Source organism: Gnatocerus cornutus, unplaced genomic scaffold (genome assembly GCF_029298725.1).
Source record: "Gnatocerus cornutus isolate USDA-ARS CGAHR unplaced genomic scaffold, icGnaCorn1.1 ctg00000023.1, whole genome shotgun sequence".
In the NCBI taxonomy this organism is placed as follows: domain Eukaryota; kingdom Metazoa; phylum Arthropoda; class Insecta; order Coleoptera; family Tenebrionidae; genus Gnatocerus; species Gnatocerus cornutus.
Genome location: NW_028275375.1, coordinates 514,363 through 539,237, shown reverse-complemented (window position 1 = coordinate 539,237; position 24,875 = coordinate 514,363). Strand labels below are relative to the sequence as shown.

Sequence of the window (24,875 nt, the reverse complement as noted above, 5' to 3'; positions counted from 1 at the left end):
ACCTCTCCAAATTTTATTATTGTGGTGTTACAATTACCCGAGTTACTAGCCTTTAAAAAAAATCACGGATTTTAGTTCATTCAAAAAATAAAAATTTCTAAAATTGGTCGTTTTTGTCCGATAATTTAAAAATTTGGCAGATTTAGTAACCAATTACAAATTAGTAATTTTCCCAAATTTCATTGCTGTAGCGTTAAAATTACCAAAGTTACTAGCCCTAAAAAAAATTGCAGTTTTTGGATAATTCAAAATTTACAAAATGTAAAAAATTTCTAAAATCGGCCGTTTCTGCCCGATAATTTTGAAATTTAACACATTTAATCACTGAGTATGAATTAGTAACCTTCTCAAATTTCATTGCTGCGACGTTAAAATTATCATTTACCAACTTTAAAAGAGAAATTCGCTGATTTTGATTCATCCAAAAAGTTAAAATTAGCAAAATTGACTGTTTTGACTTAATAACTTTGCAATTTAGACCAATTAGTAAATAAGACCAAATTAGTAACCTCCCCAAATTTCTTTGCTGTGACGTTAAAATTACCAGAACTACAAGCCTCAAAATAAAAATTTGCAAATTCTGATCCATGCAAAAAGTTAAAATTTCTAAAATCGGCCGTTTCTGCTCAATAATTTTGAAATTTGACACACTTAGTAACTAGATATAAATTAGTAACCTCCACAAATTTCATTGCAGTGGCATTAAAATTACCAGAGTTACAAGCTCTAGAAGAAAAATTCGTAGATTTTGATCAATGCAAAAAGTTAAAATTTCTAAAATCGGCCGTTTTGGCTCGATAATTTTGCAATTTAGACCAATTAGTAAATAAGACCCAAACTTCTTTGCTGTGGCGTTTAAATTACCAGAGTTACAAACACTAAAAGAAAAATTCGCAGATTTTGTTTCATCCAAAAAGTTAAAATTAGCAAAATTGGCCGTTTTGACTTAATAACTTTTAAATTTAAACCAATTAGTAAATAAGACCAAGTTAGTAACCTCCCCAAAGTTATTTGCTGTGGCGTTAAAATTACCAGAGCTACAAGCCTCAAAATAAAAATTCGCAAATTCTGATCCATGCAAAAAGTTAAAATTTCTAAAATCGGCCGTTTCTGCTCAATAATTTTGAAATTTGACACATTTAGTAACTAGATATAAATTAGTAACATCCCCAAATTTCATTGCAGTGGCATTAAAATTACCAGAGTTACAAGCTCTAGAAGAAAAATTCGTAGATTTTGATCAATGCAAAAAGTTAAAATTTCTAAACTCGGCCGTTTTGGCTCGATAACTTTGCAATTTAGACCAACTAGTAAATAAGACCCAAACTTCTTTGCTGTGGCGTTTAAATTACCAGAGTTACAAACACTAAAAGAAAAATTCGCAGATTTTGTTTCATCCAAAAAGTTAAAATTAGCAGAATTGACCGTTTTGACTTTCAGCAAACATAATCGCTGGTCATTTATTAATAACCCTCCTAGGAAATACTGGTTCAACTTTGAAATTTAAACCAATTAGTAAATAAGACCAAATTAGTAACCTCCCCAAATTTCTTTGCTGTGACGTTAAAATTACCAGAACTACAAGCTTCAAAATAAAAATTCGCAAATTCTGATCCATGCAAAAAGTGAAAATTTCTAAAATCGGCCGTTTCTGCTCAATAATTTTGAAATTTGACACACTTAGTAACTAGATATAAATTAGTAACCTTCCTAAATTTCATTACAGTGGCGTTAAAATTAGCAGAGTTACAAGCCGTAAAAGAAGGGAAGAGACTTTGATTCATCCAAGAAATCCTAAAATTCTTCACATCTTTGGTTTTTAGTTTCTGTGATTAAAATCGCTTATATTCTCCGAGCATCTGAAGTAATAATGTTTTCTGTATTAAAATTGCATTTAAGTCCCGAACATGTATTTCAGTAAAATAGTGTTGGCTGCACGTTTTCGATGCTTCGGCACGTAGATCTGAAACAATTCAGTTGCACTTAACCACTTGTGGGAAGTTAAATTTCCGACACGTGAACAAAATACCCACACAAACGTACACTAGTAAAATTGAACGTCAAAATTCAACGTCACTCACAGATAAAAGATCAGTTTTCAACAATCAAAACCTCTCGAAAATTTGTACCTTTCCTTGTCCCAATTCATTAGATTCCCAATAACCGCAAAACGAGTGCCCGCGTTAATCCGAACGAGGTACAATTTCAATGCGGCGGATGCAGCGCGTTGCACTTCATAGATTTCCAAATGGACTGCATTCCCATGACGCTGCAGTAACATTCCCATTACGTGGAAAAGTGACCGTACGTGTTATGATTCCCTCTTTGTTTATTATCCGCTTTTTTCCCACGAAGGATGCGTGTTCGCACGTTACGTACGTAATTTTGTTAATTGCACGCGTTGATTGTCGCCCTTTGTGAAGATAGAGGTCCCTCGGGAGCCGTCGTTAGCGAAAACTGGGAGCAGGTAAACGAAATGGAAATGCCTAATTTTCACCTCTTACAGCCCACTCGGTTCATAGTTTTCAATGAGGCTGCTTCATTACGCGAAAGTGATTAATGCGTTCTTATTTTCACGAATTTTTTCATTAATCATGCAAAAAGGAATGCAATGTTTTGCCTTCATAATTAATGTAATCATTTTTCTATTGTTTGAAGCGACGTCAAGGGCGGGATTCGGCGAGGCTATGTTTGTCATCATTGTTCCATGAAATGAAATTAGTTTGCAAAAACGCGCCGTTAAATAATGTTATAAACATTCCTAACTTGACATAAATAACGCTAATACACGCGAAATTATGATAAATTGAATTCAAACACGATATCGGTGCCACAGAAATATCTCAATTCATTTATAGAATCACGTAATTACACGCATTTTACGTTTTCTTTAAAATTATTACCAAGGCACAGAGGAACCACAATAATACATCATTCTCGCAAAAATCACTAAAACCGCAATCCGTCAAATCAAGAATGACATTTAAATTTGACAGATGACAAATTTATGACAGTTACCTTGGAGGCTTGGGCTATCATATAGCAACATTTCGCCTTAAAAATATTTTTTTTAAGAAAGAATTTTGTCATTTAATCGGGATTAATCAGTTTAATTTAATTCACCAGTAAAAGATTACCAAATCGCAAAACACAACAAAACACAATAAACAATACATCCTAAACGTGACACTGACGTTTCTAATGTCAAAAGTTAAATTTCAAAGTTCTAAATTCGTCTAGAATTTTACTTTGTGCAAGAAAAAAGAGAGAAATTAATAATTTCTACATTGAGAGGTTAGAGGCGTTTATTAAGTGTACGAATTTACAAAATTTTAAATCACGAATTGCGGATTTTAAAATTTTTCATTTTGACTAGGAAAAACTAAAAATTTTAAATTTTGTTCCGGGACACTAGTGTTTTTAAAAATAATTAGATCAATAAATCATAAGTAAAATTTAATAAACTTGTAAATTTTATAATGAAGTCGCCTAAAATATCGTGTGCCAGGCAAAAAGTGCAAGGCTCGGCCAAAAAAAAGAGCACTTTTCGGCCCTGGACACAAATTACTATTTTTAGTTTAAAATTTTGTTTCGTTTACTTTTTTTAAGTTTCCACTGTTCCAGAACAAATTTCGTCCAAAATTGAAATGAATTAATCCGGCGCCTCCACCACTTTTACTTGTTATTTCATGTAAGATTAGACTTTTGCTTATTTAATTTTTGTCACTGTTGACCTAACTCTTGGTGCTTGACGTCAAACGCATGTAACCCGAAGTCGTTTGAATTGCACCTGAAATAGATCGTTTTATAAAGCCTCTCAACTGAAATTACAATCGAATAATTTCATAACGATCGCGCCGTGTTTGAACAATAATCAATCAGTCCCAAGTGTGCAGATAACGCAAATAAGTATAAATAACAATTGGAGCGGTTGCGTCAGTTTAAGCGTATTTGTTCAAGTGGTCCAAAGGGATATACGACCAACTTGTCATTGTCACGTTGGAACGGACACCCCCACTTTTCAGTATCAAAATCGTTTCACACTGTCACATGCGACTAATACATAAACAAGCCTCTAATGTTCAGAGTGCTAACGCGTTTGGTTTAACACCGAACGGTTCGCAACTTTCGAATACAACTTTTTGACACACGCTTCTGTTCCCAGATGGACTTTTAAAGCTGCGAAATTTTACTTCGGCCTTGAAATTGTGTTTAGTAGCACTGCGGGCATAAATCATCGCAAATCAAACGTCACGTAATTTCCGGTCGCGTAATCTTCACTTTAATTTCGCTTTGGGAAAAATGATGGAATGCAGATGAGCTTGCAAACAATTCCATTTGATATTTTTGGGGCGAATATTTTTTTGATATAAATAAAACATCGTTCCGGTGATAAATAAATCAAGAGTCGCGCTGAAACAGACTTAAATAAATTGACTCATAGTAGGTAAATTACGAAGGATCCTTGGTGGATGTGCTGAAAAAACCTCATTGAATATTTAGATATGCGGAGTGAATATACAAAAAAAAATCTTCTCTTTTAATATTTATCTCTTGAGCGATTTACAAAGTCAGTGACTTTAATGAACATGTTTTATGTCTGCATTTCCATAATGTTTACGCTTTGATACGTAAAACAAGTTCTCATTATAAGGAAAACGCGATTCTACTAAAACTAAATACAAGATTAGATATTTGCAACTCAAATGAATCTATTCAATTATTCCCTTGTAACAAAACACCCTAAATTAAGAAGCAATCACAAAAACATGCACCTGCGTCGTGTAATAATTGCACAAAGGCACGGAACAAAAGCATTACCACCTCGATAACCTCTGATAGCCCACCGCCATATTTCACCCAAAGGAAACGGCTTTCATCAGGTCTTATAGCGTAGCCGGCACGTCTAGTACTCAAGAACTACACAACTGTTAACATCGATTTACTTGAGCATTATTTTTCGAGCTGATATCGCTTTAGATAATAGCGACTTGTAATTTACGATAAAGAACGGAATTACAGGCATTGATATCGTAAACCATTGCGGTTACTGCCGGTGTCAAATGTCTTTCGAATACAAAGAAAATTTTATGCTGGAAGTCAAGTGCGAAGCGATGGTTTATGTTAAATTTTACATAAAACTCTGAAATCTGTCGTAAGACTGCGTTATTCGCCGTTTTTGCGGTTTAGCCGGCGAAAAATCTAAAGAGTAAAGCGGCGATTTTGGATAAATAGAGAAACACGAGGAGGTTTTTTTGCAAGAGTGTAAAATCTAATTTTCTCTGGGATTGTAACGTACGTTCAAATACATGTCTTGGAGGAGTTGACTTTGGTAAAAGTAAACCGTTTGTGACTGTAAAATTCAAATTTCCCGCCAACGCATGCCAACAATTTCAAATTAAAATTAAAAAATTGATTTTTTTTTAAAACTTTAAATTTCACAGTTTTGACGCTAATGCTGTTAAATTTGGTGGAGTTGAAACTCAAGACACGTTCATTGAGTGTAGGAAATTACAAAATTTTAGCTAACAAATTGCGAATTTTAGAAATTTTTATTTTGATTTGGAAAAACTAAAATTTCAAATTTTTTAAAAAATCAGTTAGCTTTGGTAAAAGTAAACCCTTTGTGACAGTGTAAAATATAAATTTCTCGCCAACGCCTGAGAACCACCAATTTATTCAATTTCCAATTAATTTGACTCTTCTAAAGTCCGCAAATTTAAGGTTAGTTGTCAAATTTTCAACAAGTTGTCACTACATCTGTCAATATACACTTTAAAAATGAAAACAGTTGCAAGTTTCCGACGCCGCCCCAGCCCACAGGATTTTACTTGAACGCACAATACTTTAATTCGTTTATTTTTATTTTAGGTTACCTTGTCAAACGTCTACCAAATTTGACAGCTTTAGCGTCAAAACTGTCAAATTACAAATTAAAAAAAAAGACTTTTAAGTTCTTCCTGGTCGAAATAAAAAACTCCAAAATTTCTAATTTAGAATATAAAATCTTGTAATTTTGTACATTTAATAAACGCCTCTTTTGTCAAACGTCTACCAAATTTGACAGCATTAGCATCAAAATTGTCAAGTTTACAGATTAAAAAAAATTAAATTTAAGTTCTTCTTGATTGAAAGAAAAAATTCCAAAATTTCTAATTTGAGATCTAAAATATTGTGATTTCGTACATTTAATAAACGCCTCTTTTGTCAAACGTTTACCAAATTTGACAGCATTATCGTCAAAATTGTCAAATTTACAAATTTTTTGAAAAATTGAAAATTTCAGTTTTTCCTAGTTGAAATAAAAATTTCTAAAATTCGCAATTTGTGATCTAAAATTTTATAATTTTGTTCAGTCAATAAACGCCTCTTAAGCTTCAAGTCTACCAAATTTGACAGTATTAGCGTCAAAATTGTCAGATTTACAAATTTTTATTTTTAACTTCAGTTCTTCCTGGTCGAAATGAAAAATTCCAAAATTCGTGATTCACGATATAAAATTTTGTAATTTTGTACACTTCATAAGCGTTACTTTAGTCACAAGTCCACCAAATTTGACAGCATTGGAGCCTAAAATGAATGAATCCGGACCTGACGGCGCAAAACGGACTGCAGGTTCGGATTCAGGAGGTCATTCCACTTTTGGAATCCAAAATTTGTTGTTATCAAAAGTATAATAAAAATTAATAAAAATAAAAATGTAGAATTTTACAAAAACAAATTCTTTAGATTTAACAAAGCTTCAATGACCGAGAGACAAGATTGAATTACTCTCGGAATTTATGTGTTTCGAGTCCGCCGAAACTCTGTCGCTAAAATTTTAATATCTGCCCTTACATAAAAGGGAAAAAATGTAAAAACGCGCCGACTTGATGAGGAATATTTACAAAAGACGCTTTTACTGTGCCGTCGCTAACATTATACATAATGTAAGTCATTATTATGTAAATAAATGCACAATCTTAATGTCAATACTAGAATTCATTCAATTTGCATCAGAATGGGAATCGTAAGCCACTTCGAGACATGCAGTCAGTGATATATGAGCGGTAACAAGCATTTATGATTTCTACATTTTACTTAATGCACTCGTCGTGAAATTGTCAGACGTGCTCATCTCCTATTAGAATTTTACGCAACCACTATGCAGAGGTCACATTTTACGATACTTTTCGGGTTGGCGTGTCTTAAATTACTCGAATTTAGTCTCAGTTCTTATCATAAATCGATACGTTTGTTAATTGGCATCTAATAATGGCTTCCACGTTTTTGTCGACGATACTGAAAACACTTTCGCTGGAACATTATGACGACCGAGCGGTCAATATTGATCGAGTCTAATTCGGCTTGTGGGGGGTAATTTGTCATAATTGTACTGGCGATATGTTAATCAGTGGAAATGCACTTTACTTTCAAGCGGATGTGTTGCTTTGTTGCGGAAATATCGCCATTGATATTGAGGTGCTCAGAATCTAAGGAATAAAAGTGCTACCAACTCACTTAAAATTCCTCGGCCTACAAGTGAATATTTTTATGAGAAATTTAATTAACTAAATATGAATTGTAATGTAACAGGTTGCATTCATCAACGGTAAAATTGAAACACAGCACGCAAAAGTTTAACATCTCGCATGTTTAAATGATTTAGCTGCTGCATATGATTTTTCTAGTTTGAATATTGTAATTTCGTTAATGTAAGTGGGTCTGTTTGAATAATAGAATTGCATTTCGAGTTTTACGCACGGAAATTGGCGTATTTTTGTCGTAGAAGTATGGAAATGTGACAAGATTTTGCAGCACGACGGCGCGCCTGCACACGCGACTGATCCAATTTAGATTTTTCTTGGAGCTATTAAAACTATTTAGCATTTCGTCTAATACCTGTGAATAATGAAGAAAACCTCGTTAAAATGCAACTCGGGCTGCAACAAAGCTTCTTTGCTCCCTCAATCCTCTTAGAATTTGGTCGTTGTCACCTCCGCTTTCTCCGGGCCTAAGAATCAATTCGCTTGGTTAGGTTACAATGTCCTTTTCCGAGCGACGCACACTCTCACTTACAATAATGTTAGACCAACTTGTGTAATTATACATTTTCCTCCTTTCGCTCCTCGTCAACTTGTAACCTTGTAAGTGATCCAGTTACAAAGTTTCCATTAATTTACATTATTGAATTTGCGCTCTCTGCACATATCCACACATGCAACTCAACCACTTCAAGCGAATTGATGCTTCGTGTTGCCTATGATTTCGAAATGGGGTATTATTAAACAATCCGTAACAATCTAACCAGGCGGATACGGTTTAGATTGCTAACACTATTTCTCGCTGTTTTATTCTCATGTGAGCCATTTTCAAGAGCAAACGACGAGATTGATAGGAGGATGCTGATGAGAAACGGCCAGGACTAAAGCCGCCCGTGATCTGGATTTTACATAATTTTGCATATCTGAGCGCCGATTGGAAAATTCTTATATTCATTTTTCGGATGCTTTTGCTGCGATTATTAAGTGTACTAAATTACAAAATTTTAGAACAAAGAGCAGAAATTTTGTTTTTTCTTTTTAATTTTGTTCTGTAAGGCTGACATTTCTAAGGGACTTGCCTTGAAATTTCATGGATTGTTGACCCAAAACTCGAGTATTAAGTGTATTGAATTTCAGAATTTTAGAAATATAAATACAAAATTTTAGAATTTTTTTTTTAAAATGAATCGAAAATCCAAAATTTTCGTGTTTCCGGCAATTTTAATCACAACGTAATGAAATTTGGTAGAGTAATTGGTTTTGGTGCGATTGTTGAGTTTACTGAATTACAGGATTTTAGAGCAAAAAGCAGAAATTTTAGAATTATTTTTTTTATACTTTTTTTTATTATACTTCATAAGTTTGATATTTTTAAGACTAATGTCATAAAATTAAGTGGGCTAATGGCCATAAATCCAACTATGATGTACTAAATTTCAAAATTTTAGAACAGAAAGCAGGATTTTTTTTCCAGAAACGAACTCAAGATGCGTTTTTGTTTTTATTATATTCTATAAGTCCGACATTCTTAAGGGGAACCCCATGAAATTTGGTGGACTGATAGCCTTATGTCCGAAAATTAATCGTACTAAATTACAAAATTTTAGAACAAAGAGTATAAATTTTTGAAATTTTTATTTGAAGGATGAATCCAAAATCCAGAAATTTTAAGTAAATTTTGTAATTTCTGTAATTTTAATCACAACGTAATGAAATTAGGTGGATTAATTGATTTTAGTGCAATTATTGAGTGTAAATTTTAGAATTTTTTGTTCCAGACACAAACCCAAAATAACTCTGAGATTTTTAAGGCTAATGTCGCAAAATTTGGTGGACTAATGACCATAAATCAGACCATTAAGTGTACTAAATTTCAAAATTTTAGAACAAATATCAGAAATTTTGGAATTTTTCTTTCGAGAGACGAACCCAAAATTCATGTTTTTTTTTATTATACTTTGTAAATCCGCCATTTTTTCGGCTAACGTCAAGAAATTTGTTGGACTGATGGTCCTAAACATAAATATTAAGTGAACTAAATTACACAATTTTAGAACAAGAAATACAAATTTTAAACATTTTTATTTGCAGCATAAATCTAAAATTCAAAATTTTATAGTAAATTTTGTAATTCCGGCAATTTTGACCACAACGTAATGAAATGTGATAGACTAACTGGTTTTGGTGCAATTATTGAGGGGACTGAATCGCAGGATTTTAGAGCAAAAAGTAGAAATGTTAGAATTTTTCGTTTCAGAGACGAACTCAAAATTCATATTTTTTTATTACACTCCATTTGTCTGCCATTTTTAAGGCTAATGTCATGAAATTTGGTGCGCTTATGGCCTTAAATCGTGCTAAATTACAGAATTTTAGAACACAGTATGAATTTTTGAAATTTTTATTTGAAAGATGAATCTAAAATCCAAAATTTTCAAGTAAATTTAGTAAGTCCGGCAATTTTAACCACAACGTAATGAAATTAGATGAATTAATTGGTTTTGATGCAATTATTAAGTGTACTAAATTGCAGAATTTTAGACCAAAAAACAGAAATTTTAGAATTTTTCGTTCCAGAGACAAACTCTAAATTCAATTTTTTTAAATTATACTCCATAAGTCTGACATTTTTAAGGCCAATGTGACGAAATTTCTTGGACATAAATTTGACCATTAGGTGTACTAAATTTAAAAATTTTAGAACAAATATCAGGAATTTTGGAATTTTTCTTTCGAGCAATGAACTCAAAATTCATGTTTTTTTATTATACTTTGTAAATCCACCTTTTTTACGCCTATCGTTAAGAAATTTGTTGGACTGATGGTCCTAAAAATAAATATTAAGTGTACTAAATTACAGAATTTTAGAGCAAGGAGTACAAATTTTAGAATTTTTTATTGAGAGGATGAAACCAAAATCCAAAATCCAAAATTTTTAAGTAAATTTTGTAATTCCGGCAATTTTAACTAAAACGTAATAAAATTTAGTGGACTAATTGATTTTGGTGCAATTACTCAGTGTACTGAATTGCAGGATTTTAGAGCAAAAAACACGAATTTTAGAATTTTTCGATTCAGAGACGAACCCAAAATTCATTTTTATTTGATTATACTCCATAAGTCTGACATTTTCAAGGCTAATGTCGTGAAATTTGGTAAACTAATGGCCCTTAACTTGACTATTAAGTGTATTAAATTTTAAATTTTTAAAACAAAGAGCAGGAATTTTGGATTTTTTTTCTAGGGACAAAACCAAAATTCGATTTTTTGTTTATTATATTCTAAAAGTCCGACATTTTTAAGGCTAACCTTATGAAATTTGGTAGACCGATGGCCTTATAGCAGACAACTAAGTGTACTAAATTACAGAATTTTAGAACAAGGAGTGCAAATTTTAGAATTTTTTGTTTGAAGGATGATCAAAATCAAAAATTTTTAAGTAAATTTTGTAATTCCTGGAGTTTTAACTACAACGCGATGAAATTTGTTGGCCTAATTGGTTTTGGTGCAATTATTGAGTGTACCGAATTGCAGGATTTTAGAGCAAAAGCAGAAATTTTAGAAATTTTTATTTGAAGGATGAATCAAAAATCCAAAATTTTTATAGACGAAATAGATTAACTCTGGTCAATTTTTAAGGTTAGATAAAATCGAATTGACTAATTGTGACTAATTTTTATTAAATTCAAGAATAACAGACAAAGCAAAGTTAGACTAAATATGATCACTTTTTACTATCGAATTAAATTAAACACCTCAAATAGTCTGCAATAGTACGCACTCGTAGAAAAAGTAAAGTACGCAACTCGTGCACAATACGATCCGAAATAACTATTAAATGAAGACCGTCTCTGATTTTGGCGTCGTTCCGTGCAAGATTTTTCGGCCGATTTCTTATCAGTAAAACTGTTGCGTGTCATGCTAATTGCCGGCGTCCCCGCCGAATCGTGAAATTAGCGCGCGGTACCAAAAGCAATCGGAATTGAACAATGTGAAGTAAGGCTAGGATGTGATTGCTGATGAGATCCCCCGCTTCCCTCTGTGATTGTTGGGTTCCGTGCGCACACAGTGTAGTTAACATTTAATCATTGGGTCGACACCAACCGCGAGCAGGTGCTAATCCCCTCGGATTAAGCCAACAGTCGACATGCATGGATACATCATCACGCTTGTTCATCTTGCAGTTGGTACCAACTGCTCTGTCAACTGGATAAATAGCAACACGTCGTCGTATACAAATGGTTGTTGCGTTCGGATTCAACCCTCTTAAAAATGACGGCCATTATATGGCAGACAGATCGTGAGCAATCTGACTAATGCAAAGCTCTGGCCTCCTCATATACATCCAGCATGTGAATTTATTCCGAGAATATATTTATAAGATAGTGATTTATTTTTGCATTAGTGCCCCGCTTCCGCGCCTGTCATATCACAAACTCGCTGGCATTAATCAAAACGAGGATTGATTGCGCATTGTAAAACAATACGAGAGAGCCTTCAGATCCTCGCCTACCATTGCATCCATTGTGTTACCACGGTTCAGACGTTTAACGCCACCATCATTACTCAATGCCTTCGCGCACAACAGAAGAAAAGGGTTCCGTGTATTCGAACCAAACATGTATTCAATTACACCAACGAAAAAACGCATAAAACGGACAGGTGCGGCGTGTTTTGACACTTTACCAACTGTTTAATTAAAGCGCGAACTTTGACAAATGACGACACAATCCCCCATCGGCGCAAGATGCAAACGGAATAATAAAAATATGCTGCCGACACTCCGGAAGCTTGACGCCGTCAGTTTAAGATAAACGGGACAATAATCTTTTCAGATCTTTCTCAATTTCGTTTTAATGCGATTACGCCGAGATAAAAATATAAAAGAACGAGATGTCTACATTAAAATTCATTTTGTTTCGCGTTTGACGGGCGCCTCCACCATTTTTAATCGATCTTTCGCGAAAACTACAAAGTTTATTGAAATCTTCACCACCAAAATGCTGAAATCTACAAAGCTTTTTGTTTTTCTTGCGATCTTTTAGCTAAGAATTCGATCTTAAAATTTTTCTAAAGTCAAAAATTTGATTTTTTGAGAAAAATGCACGACTAGATCTATGTCAAAGGTCTCAGGTCAATATCTCGCTTATTTTGGTGTTATTATAGCTCATTTTACGCAAAATTTTCCGCAGATTCCAAATCTGGGATTTAAATTCAGATCCGACAACAAATAACTGAGTTACAGCCGATCAAATTTCGGAAAGTTGATTTTCATTTTTCCTTATTTTTCGTAATTTTTAAAGTTAAATATCTCGGAAACTACGAGTATTTGAGATATTGAGATGCGGTTTGCGCCATTCCTTTTCTCGACACAATTTACGTTAGAAAATGTTCTCAAAAGCCCAAAATTCGATAGTCGATTTTTCGCGAAAAAAAAGGACTCAAACGATGGAAATTTTTCATTTTTTTTATTTTTGGTCATAACTCGTAAACTGTTTGTCCGATAAATCTCAAATTTGGCCAGTAAATAGATTTTGAGCTCCTCTTTCGACTGATGTTTAATTTAAAGCTATTAAATGTCGTTTTTATTTTGAAAACATTGATTGAAAATCACCCAAAAATGACGTTTTCAAAACAGTTTTTGGTCAAATCTTGTTTATTTATTAAGCAAACTTAACAAATTTGGGTCTCATTTTACGCAGAATGTCACGCTGAATCCAAAAACATGAGAATTTTTAAATTCTTGTCAACAAATAACTGAGTTCTGGCCGTTTGAATTTTTGAGTTGTCGCCAGAGGGCCAAATTTTTGAAGGTTCTAAACAATTCGGGTTTGATATCTCAGAAACTATTACCGAAATTAAGATGCGGTTTGCGCCATCGTTTTTCTAGCAATTTTTTACATAAGAAATAGTTTTTAGATTTTCGAAAAGTCAAAAGTTGCAGTTTTTTGCGAAACTCATGACTAAACCCATGCCAAACTTCTGCAATGTCACGCTTATTTTTTGAAGTAAACTCGCGTTATTTAGCTCATTTTACGCAGAATTTCGCGCAGATTCTAAATCCGGGCTCAAAATCCACGTTCGACAACAAATAATCGAGCTAAACCCGATTAAAGTTTCGAAAATTTGATTTTTATTTATCAAAATTTTAAAAGTTCGATATGCACTTGCGTGCAAATGTATCGGGCCACTTAAAAAATTTAATTTCAAATGAACATGATTCAAAAACGGCATATTAGAATTTAGGAAAAATGGTACCATTTGAAAGATTATATTTTCTTATGTAAGAATTTCTTATTCATACAGTAGTGCATTCATTATTTAATAAGTTTTCTGGATTTTTAGTAAAACTTAAACAAAAAGCAAACATGCAGCATTAAGTACAATTGATTGACCAAAGAATTTTTTATTTTTAATAACGGGTGCTGCCACCATTAGCTTTAATAACCTCTTCCATACTCTTCTGATCAATAAAATAACTTTTTCTTGAGGGAGACGGTTCGACTCTTCTTCGATCGCAACATTTAAACCATACAGTGACTGTGCCGCAGGATTTCTGGCTCAAAACCCATTTTTTAAATGATCCCATATATGTTCAATCGGATTCATACTGGGACTCCGTGCCGGCCACTCCAAAACCAGAATTTCATCCGCATTAAGCATAAGGCATTACAGGTTCTTGCAGAATATCCACTATGTATCTCTGGACTGTTAAACCCCTTTTGGGTTCACCGATTCGAGAACCACTCACAAAAACAGAATCTGTTTTTCCTTCACTTAAAAACCGCTCTAGATCATGCATGAAGCGCCACCATAACTGATCCCTTCGTTTATGCTCCCCAGGTCTTCTGTACACTTTTACTCTTCTGTTATTTCCGTGTAAGCACAGTTTGGTTTCATCTAACAACATAACTTTACTTCATTGCTCAAAAATCCAGTCTAAATGATCTCTAGCAAATTGCAATCGAGATTGTCGGTGAGCTGCAGTTAATGTTGGACCAGCTGCAACTTTGTAAGCTGTCAAATTATTTTCCTTCAAACTTCAAACAGTTCATTCACTAACATCAACTCTTCGAACTTCATGTAGCCGTTGTTTTATTTGCACAGCATTTAATCTCCAATCCTTTAATGACGTCGTGCCAATAAATCAATCATTTCGTTGAGATGTTGCAACAAGTTTTCCAGTTTTTGGCCTACTTGTAAAGGCACTAGTTCCTAAGTACCTCTGCTGTAGTTTTTGAATTGTTGCACGGCTTAAATTTAAGCGACGAGACACATCTTTCTGATGAGTCCTGTTTCAAGTAAAGCAACTGCTTGTGCTGCATACATTTGCACGCAAGTGTGTTAGATGGCTTTGCATTTTTGCACGTAAGTCTTAGTAAATTCCCATACAAATTAAAGACTCAAGACATGAGCGTAGAATCAAGAACGGTCAGAGGGTTCAATTTTCATTCTTGATTTTAAGGAATTGAGACCCTACAAGAAATTTGAGCCCTTTTCGCGAGAATGTTTAATTATTGTAAACGCCGACAAAAATTTGGGCACAATTATGGTGTAAGAAATGTAAGTAAAATAAAAAGGAATCGAACTTGCCAACGTTTTATAATAAATACTAAAAGGTTCCTCTTCTTATCCGCCTTAACATCACGTGTTATTGAATGTTTGAAGTTCCGTCATGTATCGATTCTCCTCGTTTGACGTTTCATTACACTTGCGAGAAACACGTCAACAATAACACTGCATATCAGTCAACAGTAAACCTCAAACTGTCAAACAGACAGTGCACCGACGTTTCGCAATGCCACAGCTCAATTTTTCATTACAAGTAGTCTCCTATTAGCCCGCAACAATCAAACTGAACACGTACGGAATTGATCAAAATGTATCCCCCAGTCACATGTCTTATAACTACATCGTCATGTGATCAATATCGAACAAGCAAGTGAAGCAAATAAGTCTTTCCCGATCCGGATATTACAAATCTGTTGCAACAAAAACTCTAATTGCAATTGCTTTGTGTGCCTTTCATATCTTGTGTATCATGCGAATATTTTTAGACAAACGAAGCCTATCTTCTTGCCAGTAGTCGTTATCCAGTAATTGCGAGTTACTTCAAACGCGACAGATGAAATAAAATCGCGCTTCGTTTTATTCAACAATGACTAGTCGTGGGCGTTTTTTTTCCAAACTTGGCTCTTACTGGCAACTGTAAGATAAATGTCACCGTTACCGTTGCCGTCACACAAAAATGCTCCCCGCATCGATTGCGCCCGGAAACGTGCACGTGGTCAGTTAATTCGCGTAAAACAATCCGGGAGTCCAGCAAATTCCGGACGTTAATCTCCACCAAACATCTCTTGTTGGGTTTCTATTTAATTTTAATGGTCGCCATAATTAAAATCTGGTGTATTTTAGCAACGGATCCATAAATCGCGTCGGTTATCCGGCAACGCCGCAGCGTAGCGTCTATATCGGGTAGTAAATCATAGCATTGCTGAGTGCAGATAGCGACGCTCTTAGCCGACCAATAAACAACCTCACTCCGGAATTCGACACCATTTTTCATCGCATTCTAACGACACGCAAACCTAAAAAGTCCACGATGTTTACTAAAGGAAGCCACACACAAATCAAAGAGAGGAGCGCATTCGTCTTTCTGTGTGCTTTTGGACTTTGCGCGCTAGACGAGAACTATGGATTTCGGTCTGACCATACGTGGGAAAACAAGATGCGAGGAGATAATTTATTCAGAGGGAGACGTTTTTAGGAAAATGAGAGAGAATTTTTGTTACTTCTCCACCTTATTCAAACTTTGTACGTTATGTTTAGCTCTTAAGGCGGGAGCAGCCAGTAGCGCCATTGCAATCTCCTCGCGGAACTGCTGCATTTATTAAACGGCGAAGTAAAGTAAGAACTAGTTTCGCAAACTGTTATCGACGATTCTTCGCCGCATTTCTGAAAATTTACTCAAAAATACGCAAATTACACAGTCAACAAAAGTCATTTCGAAAGTAGATTGCCTCCTGATTTTAAATTCCAGGCCGGTTTTTGCTCCATCAGGTCAGGACTTCTCAACAACTTGCTAAATCGTAAAACTCTGTAATATACAGGGTGTTTCACAATTAACGATTCCTGAATTCAGAGCGCACTTCGCACAAACATTTCATGACTAGAATAGAAGTATCTCAAAGTTCTGAGGTCGATAACTCATTCATTTTTGGTGCAAATTAATTATATAATGGCTCATTTTACACAGAATTTTGTGTAGACTCTAAAACTGAGATTGAAATTCAAATTCGACAACAAATAACTGAGTTATGGCCAATTTTGGAAAGTTGATTTTCATTTTTTCTCATTTTTCGTAATTTTTAAAGTTAAATATCTCAAAAACTATTTCAGATGTTAAGATGCGGTTTGCGCCATCGTTTTTCTCGCGTTTTTTTACATAAGAAAAAGTTTTTAGATTCTCCAAAAGTTGAAAGTTGCAATTTTTCGCGAAAATTGATGACTAAAACTATGTCAAAGTTCTGAGGTCGATAACTCATTTATTTTTAAAGTAAATTTGCGTTATTATAAATCATTTTACGCAGAATTTTCCGCAAATTAAATCTGGCCTCTGATTTCACATCCGAGAACAAATAACCAAATTACAACCGATTAAAATTTTGAAAAATCGAAATGTCGCGAATTTTGAGACACCTGTATAATTAGAAAGGCAATTAAAGTAGTTTTCCTCATTACAAAAAGCAGAAAGTGATTGAAATCGAATTAAAACCCAAACAAAAATTCTTTAGAAATGACTTTTCACTTGTCCAAACCTCTCCAGTTAAAATGAAGCAAAGCGTGTTAATTCAGTTTTTTCCGTTGGTCACAATGATCACTCTGATTATCGCCCGTGTGGCGAATGAAAGATTCACTCGGCATTATTTTCGGCGGTGAAATTGGAGCAGACAGAAGCCAAGAGGGATATCTGAGCATTAAGCGTCTGCGGATTGTGTTGCGCATCGTTATTAATAATTTAAACAAGCGTATCGGGCAGTGTGATTTATTATCTTGAGCAGTCTTTGCGGTCTCGGCGTTATTGGTAGGTATTGTTTACAGCGCCGCAGGTTAAATGAATTGTCGTATTGTTTGTTATTAATTATGATATCGGTTTATAGAGGCGCAGGGGTCGGTAAATGGATAGCGCTTAATGCTTGGAAGTGTAGCGGTGACAGAGCATCGTTTGATAAATGAACCCGAGGGCGACTTTGATAATTGTTTCAGTGCGACGCTTGTTTGTGTCACGTGTTGACTTCTTAACGGAAGTGGAATAACTAATGGAGTTTTAATAGTCTTTAGATCTCCACACGCACTTGTTTGGTAAAAGTGACACGCAAACTAGTTGGATCATCTGAATACGGCGGTGGCGGTGGCGTGACCTCTTCTTTGATTAACTAGAAATTCTTCACTCACCTTTGTACGTCACTCGGTTGAAAACGCTTGTGATGATCCTTAATTCGGCGTTGGGGACGTCTCCGATCTACAACAAGAAAATCCGGTCAGCAAACAAAGAGAACAGCGAGAAATGCGCCTTGCCCATCTGTGGCGTGACTCAAATCACTCTTTCGACTCTCGGCCACGCTATTTATTACATACATTTACCTACTCTCGACTAATTTAAAAACATAAGTGCCTTGTTGCTATTTGTTATCTGTGATGGATCGCATTCGCCCTAATTAAAAAATTCAACGCTGCAAAACGCTGCAACGATCGAAACCGAGACATGAACACGCCGTTACTGTCGGCCTACTATTTATGGCGCTTCTCCCCTTTACGTGTTCTTGATCCGAGAACTTGATAGAAGAACGTCCTACTATACCACTTATATTAAATCACCCCTTCCTTCTACTTATACGCTCTTTCGACCACTTATTATTGCTACTACTTTTGCCCCCTGTCATATTGCAAGCCTTCGGACGGACAGCAAGCTGACGCTGCGCTCTTTTCATATTTTATAAATATACTGCATATTCCGCATATCTTTGAAACGTTTGCTATGTTATCGATAGAAATAAAGAAGTGGCGAACGAGTTGGAACATCCGGACGGCTATAAATAAAAAGATTCTATCAAAGTTTTACTTCTAAAATTTCTAACTCCCGCAACGAGTGCTTTAATTAAAAATGTTTCAAAACTACAATTATTTTGCATATTCTCCATATCTGTTGTCTGCAAACTAAAAAAAAAACTAGAAAAAAAATTCGACTCATTGATCCAATTGGACTTTTTATTTTCCTGGCGCCTCCACCATTTTGCTTAACTCATACAAGGTGGCCCAAATAAGACGGATTTCAATAAAATTTAAAGTGAATATTACTATTTTTAGTCACCCCAACTAAAAAAAAAATTAATTTATTCACTTTTCAATTTAAAACAGCAATTTTCTTAAAACAATTTAGTAATAATATCTTTGAAATAACAAGAAGTTTGAATTTTTACATCGTTTTTGCACCAAAAAAAGGTAAAAATTATCTCAAAAAACCCTTTAAAAACCTAATTCGGTCAATACCTCAAGTTTTTCGTGGTCATTTTACCCAGAATTTCACGCAGAATTGAAAACTGTTTAAACTTTTTACATCCGTCAATAAATAATGGAATTAGAAGAGTTTAAATTTGTAGATAGCAAATTTTTCGATCCGAAACCTATAGTCTTTATTTACCAAATCTAATTCGGTCGATTTCTCGCTTGTTTTTGGAGCGAATTTCCATTATTGTGCTCATTTAACGCAGAATTTTGAGCAAAGTCCAAAATTGCTTGAATATTTCACATCCGTCAATGAATAATGGAATTAGAAAAGTTTAAATTTGTAGATAGCAAAATTTTCTATCCAAATCTTTTGGTCTTTATTTTTCAAATCTAATTCGGTCGATTTCTCGCTTGTTTCCGAAGTGAATTTTAATTATTAATGCTCATTTTACGCAGAATTTTGAGCAAAATCCAAAACTGTTTGAATTCTTCCCATTCGTTGGTAAATAACGAAATTGGAAGCGTGTAAAATTGTAAACAGCAAATTTTTCGATACAAAACTTCTAGTCTTCATTTTCCAAATCTAATTCGGTCGATTTCTCGATTATTTTCGAAGCGACTTTCGATTATTGATGCTCATTTTACGCACAATTTCATATAAAATCCAAAACTGTTTGAATATTTTACATCCGATAATAAGTAACAAAAATTGAAGCGTTTAACTTTTGTGGATAGTAAAGTCTTAGTTTGAAATTCTATGATTTTAATTTTCCAAATTTAATTCCGTCGATTTTCCACTTATTTCTGGATCAAATTTTAATTATTGGTAGTCATTTTACACAGAATCCCATGCATAATCCAAAACTGCTTGAATATTTCACATCCGTCAATAAATAACAAAAATAGAAGCTTTAAAATTTGTAGATAATGAATTTTTAGTTCCAAATTTTATCTCAATTTTCCAAATCTATTTCGATCAATTTCTCCCTTATTTCCGGCGCGAATTTCAATTATTGATACTCAGTTTACGCAGAATTTTCACGCAAAATTGAAAACTGCTTGAACTTATCACATCCGTCAATAAATAATAGAATTAGAAAAGTTTAAATTTGTAGATAACAAAATTTTCGATCCGAAACTTTTGGTCTTAATTTTTCAAATTTAATTCGGTCGATTTCTCGCTTATTTCCGGAGCGAATTTCAATTATCAGTGCTCATTTTAAGCAGAATTTTATGCAAAATCTAAAATTGCTTGAATATTTCACATTAGTCATTAAATAACAAAAATAGAAGCGTTTACAACTGTGGATAGATAATTCTTAATCGCGAATCCTTTGATCTCACTTTTCTAAATTTAATTCGGTTGATTTCTCGCTTATTTTCGGAGCGAATTCAATTATTGATGCTCATTTTACGCAGAATTTCGATCAAAATTCAAAACTGCTTGAATTCTTACCATCCATTAATAAATAACTTATATTAGGAATTAGAAACTTGTGATCTTTATTTTTCAAATCTAATTCGGTCGATTTCTCGCTTATTTTCGGAGCAAATTTCAAATTATTGGAGCTCGTATCACGCAGAATTTCATGCAAAATCCAAAACTGCTTAATTATTTCAAAACCGTCAATGAATAACAAAAATAGAAGCTTTTAAAGTTGTGGATAGTGAATTTCTAGTTCCAAATTCTATCTTAATTTTCCAAATCTAATTTGATCGATTTCTCCCTTATTTCCGGATCGAATTTCAATTATTGATCCTCATTTTACGCAGAATTTCACGCAGAATTCAAAACTGCTTAATCTTTTCACATCCGTCAATAAATAATGGAATTAGAAGAGTTTAAATTTGTAGATAGCAAAATTTTCTATCCAAATCTTTTGGTCTTTATTTTTCAAATCTAATTCGGTCGATTTCTCGCTTGTTTCCGAAGTGAATTTTAATTATTAATGCTCATCTTACGCAGAATTTTGAGCAAAATCCAAAACTGTTTGAATTCTTCCCATTCGTTGGTAAATAACGAAATTGGAAGCGTTGAAAATTGTAAACAGCAAATTTTTCGATACAAAACTTCTAGTCTTCATTTTCCAAATCTAATTCAGTCGATTTCTCGCTTATTTTCGAAGCGACTTTCAATTAGTGATGCTCATTTTACGCACAATTTCATACAAAATCCAAAACTCTTCGTAACAAACCATAATAGAGCCGAAATGAGCTTTTATTGAGAAACGTCAAAAACGACAGATTGACAGACAGACCGATGATTTTGTTCCTTAAGTAAATGTTGGCTTGTTTTTGCTCTTTTTCTTGTAAACTAGACCTACTAGACGGTTTATTAATTAAATTAACCCTTTAAAATCAAATCAATTTGCACCTCTTTAGTTACCTTGGCCTGAAACTTGAATAAAATCCATTCGCAAAAAACAAAGATATTGAGCTCGGAATCTTAAGTTGGCCACCCTGTATAAATAAACATGTAGAAACCAAAAATGTACACTTTGGAAACCGGCGATTTAAAGAGCGCAAAATTAAAAGAACCAAAAAAATTCTAATGATGCAACACTAAACCCGGCGCATCCGCCATTTTTGCCCCTAATTCGCGAAGATTTAAATAGTGGTGTAAAACTCATCCCTCCAACATTGTCCGTCAATACACATTTCCATTTCGCATTGTTTTAATTAACGATGCTTTTCCGATTTGTACAATCCGATACAACACAGGAGCTTTCATGACGTAAGTTTGAAATAATAAAAATCGTTATTCATTCTTTTAGCTCGGCTTTTGTAAAGCCGTTACGGAAAAAAAACCGATTCAAGTGTTAAAAATAAAAGAATTAAGCGGATCGAATCAATACCTCAACACGATTTGCATTTATTATAATTAAAACGTGAGATTAATTAACAATTAGACGAACGGAACTGGGAACGTGGTCATTGGATGTGGCGGTCGTAAATAATTTATTAGTTAATGAAATTGAATATTGGCAATGAAAAGACGGTAAATTGAGCGAACCACAGTGCGGAATGGCGCCATTATTGTGTTTTGTATTCTCTGTGCATTTGCTGCAAGTACATTTGAGACCGGAATTCATTTTGATACAGTTTTAAAAAGGAGATTTTAATTCAAAATTGCGAAGACGCAAGCGTCTGTGGATAATTTTCGCCAACATTTATTTTTAAACGAAATGCTCGGAATTGCTCTCGTTGACATATTTATGGTACTATTTGGTACGTGATGATGGGACATTTACTAGGACTTTTATCACCGGTGGGGAATGTGAAAAACGCACGCTACCTAATGCATTCCAGTTTGTCGCTATGAAAAGTGCAATGCGCAGCATTTTGCATACCAACAAGGGAAGGGACACTGGCCATATCGCCCCGTTTAAAATATACGTCGACGATATCTTCTGCATGAGCGGCGGACGTTGTAAAACCCATCCGAACGCTACGAATGAGCTGTACTACGTTCACAATATGCTAATCTACTCCGACATTACTTCCCGTTCTCTTAACCGTGTCCGTCCGTTAAAATTGTTAATTCTCTTTTAATACAGACCATTCACTGGAAAGGATTAAATATACATGAGACCTCAAAGAATTCGACCCGCACTTGGAACGGCCACCTAATCTCAAGAGCAACCGAAACAAATGCAGGAATTTCTTCGCTTCCGGTTTAATGGGTCTAAATATTTTTTTCATCAAAATTCAGACTGATTTTGGACGCGTCTTGTTTAAATTTCACAATTTTGTTTCGCGCAATTTGTTGTTAAACAAACTCGTTTTGGTCCGCCGGAATGCCGCTCGCCCCACTGGATATTAAATGAAAGGAATTTGAAATTGTGTCGGCCAACTCGTAAAACACGAAGAAAGTCAAATAAACGCGTAATTGTAAAAACTTTAGAATAATTATCATTTGGCGCAGCGGGCCATCAATTCATCATTTTTTTTCTCGACCTGCGAGATTTTGGGGCGTAATTTCGGACTTGGGTGAAGAATCATCAATAGGAAACGGATTAGTCCATAAATATTTGTAGTTGATTTTGAGGGCTAGTCCGCAAAAAAACCAAAAATTCTTGACATCCGACAGTAAATAACGGAATTAGAAGCGCTTAAAATTGTAGTTAGAAAATTTTTTGATACAAAACTTTTGGTCTTAAAAATGTTTCAAAACTACGATTATTTTTCATATTCTCCATGTCTGTTGTCTGCAAACTAAAAAAAACTAGAAAAAAAATTTGAGCCATCGATTCAATTGGACTTTTTATTTTCATGGCGCATTCACCATTTTGTTTAACTTATACAAAGTGGCCCACCTAAGACGGATTTTAGTGAAATTTAAAGCAAAGATTACTACTTTTAGTCCCCTTTCAAATGGTTAAATTTATTTAGAATGTTTACTATCATCTCAACTAAAAAAAATATTTTTTTTTATCAAAAATCGGTTAGATCCTTGATTACAAACAGCAATTTTCTTAAAACAGTTTAGCAAAGATATCGTTGAAGTAACAAAAAGTTTTAATTTCTACGTCATTTTACAAAATTATCCCAAAAAGACTCTTTAAAACCCTTTTTCGAATTTGCCGCTTTAATAGGTCCATTAGAGTACTCAATTTGGAGTCGTTTATAGGTATCTATAAAAGAACTCAAAGTAGGAAATTTTGTTTTTTAAGAATTGGCAGAACTAATTAGTCTGGATGTCACCTGTTTCCTGTCAAGTTCTTGGTCAATTTGGTTTTTACGATTTGTGTTTAATAAATTACTGCGTGAATAAAAATGTATGAATATAATTGAACTGTCCTTTGCGGCCAACAATAATTGTACCTAAATATAATAGATATGAATACTGGCTGTGAGGTTAGGTTACGTTATGTCAAAATTCAGTGACAGTGAAACTCAATAAATGTCAAATTTTAAATTAAATTTGAAAATCAAGTGGCAAGTCATGGTTACAAAACCATTACCAATCGTGTAACACGAAAACTCTTAAGGTGGGTTTCACCAACGTCAGTTAAATGCTCAGTTAGTTATTCAATAGATAAATTTTATTTGAAAATATTTTGACGTCTGCTTTATTATTTCACGAATAGTTAACTAGAGTGTTATTTTAGCCTAGAGTGTTCATTAAAGTGCCATCGTTGACAGTTATACAAAAGTTTACATTTTTGAAAACAGTCAGCAAAATATACCAAAACTCCTTGTTATGTCTGTATCAAGAGAGAATAAGTTTATCACGCAATGCTACAGTTGGCAATTTGGCAAAGTTTGCAATACTTAACAAATAAAACATGTGTGTTTATTAAATACAAGTTGAGATTTACAAAACAGAAAATGAATCCATTGCACAAAAAATTGAATTAACTTTGATTTAACCGACCAACTTTGCCCAGTTAGTTTATTTGTGGTTTTATTTGATTAATAAACGTTAACTGAAGTTGAATTTATTTAAAAAATAGCGTTATTCTACAGTTAAGTTATTTAACTGCGGTTGGTGAAACCCACCCTTATTAGAATTCTAAAATTTAATTTTATTATTAAAAAAGGGGTGCAAATTCGAAAAAATAGTATAAAGGACTTGTTTTATAATGGCATTGGTGCACTCGTCCCGTACACCGGGACCTCGTGCACCAAATTGGCCATTATAAAACACGTTCTTTAATATACTATATTCGTTCGATTTCTCGCTTATTTCCGGAGTAAATTTAAATTATTAATGCTCATTTTACGCAGAATTTCACGCAGAATCCAAAACAGCTTGAATTTTTCGCATCCGTCAAGGAATAACCAAAATGGAAGCGTTTAAAATTGTGGATTCTAAATTCATAGTTCCGAATCTTATGATCT

The 24,875-nt window shown here is 34.0% G+C and overlaps 1 protein-coding gene across 2 annotated transcripts in view; it reads right to left on the bottom strand.

The window, feature by feature from the left end:
- The window catches only part of LOC148166169 (carbonic anhydrase-related protein 10-like), a 159,639-nt gene that overhangs the window by 14,147 nt on the left and 120,617 nt on the right, over positions 1-24,875 (bottom strand). For both annotated transcript variants that reach the window (XM_088049020.1, XM_088049019.1), the window contains exon 6: positions 17,979-18,045. In XM_088049020.1, the coding sequence (XP_087905146.1) occupies positions 17,979-18,045 (67 nt within the window). The remainder of the gene's footprint in view (positions 1-17,978; positions 18,046-24,875) is intronic.